Source organism: Ammodytes marinus (assembly GCF_949987685.1).
Source record: "Ammodytes marinus genome assembly, contig: scaffold_34, whole genome shotgun sequence".
In the NCBI taxonomy this organism is placed as follows: domain Eukaryota; kingdom Metazoa; phylum Chordata; class Actinopteri; order Uranoscopiformes; family Ammodytidae; genus Ammodytes; species Ammodytes marinus.
Window position 1 is genome coordinate 296,017 of NW_027648438.1, and position 2,500 is coordinate 298,516.

Sequence of the window (2,500 nt, forward strand, 5' to 3'; positions counted from 1 at the left end):
ACACACCCTTAGAGAGACGCACACACTTTCACTTTCACACACACACACACACACACACACCCTCAGACACACACACACACACACACACACACCCTTAGACACACACACACACACACCCTCACACACACACACACACACCCTCACACACACACACACCCTCACACACACACACACACACGCACACACCCTCACACACACACACACCCTCACACACACACACACACACCCTCACACACACACACACACCCCCCTCTCTTAGCCCCTCCCCCTAGCGGTGATGTCACGGCTGGAGATACCCGTGGGGTTTTCGGGGTTTGGCTTCAGTCCTGTGGGGCCGATGTGCTGAGCGCTTCACTCCTCTTTTACCTCCTTCTCTCTCTCTCTCTCTCTCCATCCCTCCCTCTCTCTCTCTCTTTAGGGAAAAGAAAAAAGACTTTCTTTCCGTACGGACCGACTCGCTGAATGTCCTCCGAGGATAACGCCGGGAATCAAGACGCTTTCTTTCTCTACGGGAGAATAACGGGACGACTTTCAACCTTCAACAGATTTAAAACTAAAAGAATTAATCTGGAGAAAAACACTGAATTTAACCTAAAACAATTCAGTCTGTTAATCTATTAAAATCTCATTTAATTTGTTCTGGAAAATAGATTTAAAATAAAGTTCTTCAGTTGATTTTAAACTCCGACCTCAAAAAAACATTTCACATTTTTTCCTCCTCGACAAAATGTTTCTTGGACTTTTTTGAGACAATTTGACATTTTGAGTCTCCAGCCTCCGTCCCGTAGAACATCTTTCTCTTCTTCCTCTTCTTCCTCTTCTTCTTCTTCTTCTTCTTCTTCTTCTTCTTCTTCTTCTTCTTCTTCTTCTTCTTCTTCTTCTTCTACCTTTTATTCCCTGCGGTGTTGGCTGGTTCCCGGTCGAGTAGTTTTTGTAATTCTTGTAGTTCTGTTCTCTTTGGCAACAAAATCATTTTTCCTTTTTCGTCCTGTTTCCTTTTGGGACTTTTTTAAATTTTGCCGACGATCCAGAGTTTGCAGCCTCCGTCCCATTGATCATCTTTCTTCTTCTTCTTCTTCTCCCCCTTAATTCCCTGCGCACCTCTTGTAGTCCTTAGAGGTTATCTGTAGTCCTCTGTAGTGCTCTCACACTCCTCTGGACCTTTTTTTGGGACTTTTACACATAAAAAAAAAAAAATTCAACCGTCCTGAATCTCCAACCGTCGCCCCGTAGAAGTATTTTTCTTCTTCTCCCCGTTTGTATCTCCTGTAGTTTCTTGTAGTCCTCTGAGGTGATCTGTAGTCTTAATGTTTGGTATCGGGGACCCCCTGCCCCCCCGGGGAGCGACCGCCGGGCTGAAGGAGGAGCCGCTCTCTGTCCGGTCCTGGATGCATTCAGCTGGACTGGTGGACGCGCACACCGCCGCGCAGAGGTAAGAAGCATATACTGATACCCTAACCTTCTAACCCCCTAACCCTTACACAGAGGTAAGAACCATATACCCTATCTCTAACCCTCTAACACACTAACCCTCTAAAACTATGGCCAGACCATAACCCCTAACACTAACACAGAGGTAAGAGAAGCTACCATACACTGATACCCTTACCCTTTAACCCTTTAACCCTCTAACCCTCTAACCCCCTAATACTAACACAGAGGTACGGACAGACTGACACTAACTCTCTAACCCTCTAATACAAGCCTAACCATAAGAACAGCATATTAACTAACCCATAACTCTAACACTAGCACAGAGGTGAGAGAAGCAACCCTCTAACCCTCTAACCCCATGATACTAACCCTTACACAGAGTCAAGAACAGACAGGCACTAACTGACACACACACACACACACACACACACACACACACACACACACACACACACAGACACACAACCTGCCCGTAACACTAACAGAAGCCTAACCATAAGAAACACAGAGAGGTAAGGACAGCCAGCCTCTAACACTCCAACACTAACTACAGCCAGACCGGAGGTAAGAAGAGGCAGCCAGCCCATAACACTATCAGGAGCCTAACCATAAGAACAGCAGCGCCCCAAGGGATTCTGGGAGCCGTAGTCCCAATGGAGGAGAGGGGGATTAGAGAAGAGAGAAGAGAGGAGAGAGAGGAGAGAAGAGAGAGGAGAGAGAGAGAGAGGAGAGAAGAGGAGAGAGAAGAGAGAGAGGAGAGAGAGGAGAGAAGAGAGAAGAGAGAAGAGAGAAGAGAGAAGAGAGAGAGAGAGAGAGAGAGAGGAGAGAAGAGGAGAGAGAGAGAGGAGGAGAGAAGAGAGAGAGAAAGGGGCTTTAAAGCTGCTGCAGACAGGGAAAGGATTTAGGAGGAAGGTTAGGATTCACACTGGACAAAATGATCTTCAAAAATAATTAAAAAAAAACGGGAAATAAAATTATTTTGTCAAAAGAATTTTGTTTAAAAAAAAATCTGTAAAGAGGCATTATTAACAAAGTGAATCTGAGGTTGTTCCTGCAGCAGTGTTTA

General features: G+C 45.6%; 1 protein-coding gene across 1 annotated transcript in view; it reads left to right on the forward strand.

Annotated features, from left to right (window-relative positions):
* Nucleotides 1–1,307: 1,307 nt before the first annotated feature.
* syde1 (synapse defective Rho GTPase homolog 1) overlaps nt 1,308–2,500 on the forward strand; it is a gene marked incomplete at its 5' end in the record, with an annotated part of 46,578 nt that continues 45,385 nt past the window's right edge. The window contains one exon of the mRNA XM_080054439.1: nt 1,308–1,432. Coding sequence (XP_079910565.1) covers nt 1,308–1,432 — 125 coding nt within the window. The remainder of the gene's footprint in view (nt 1,433–2,500) is intronic.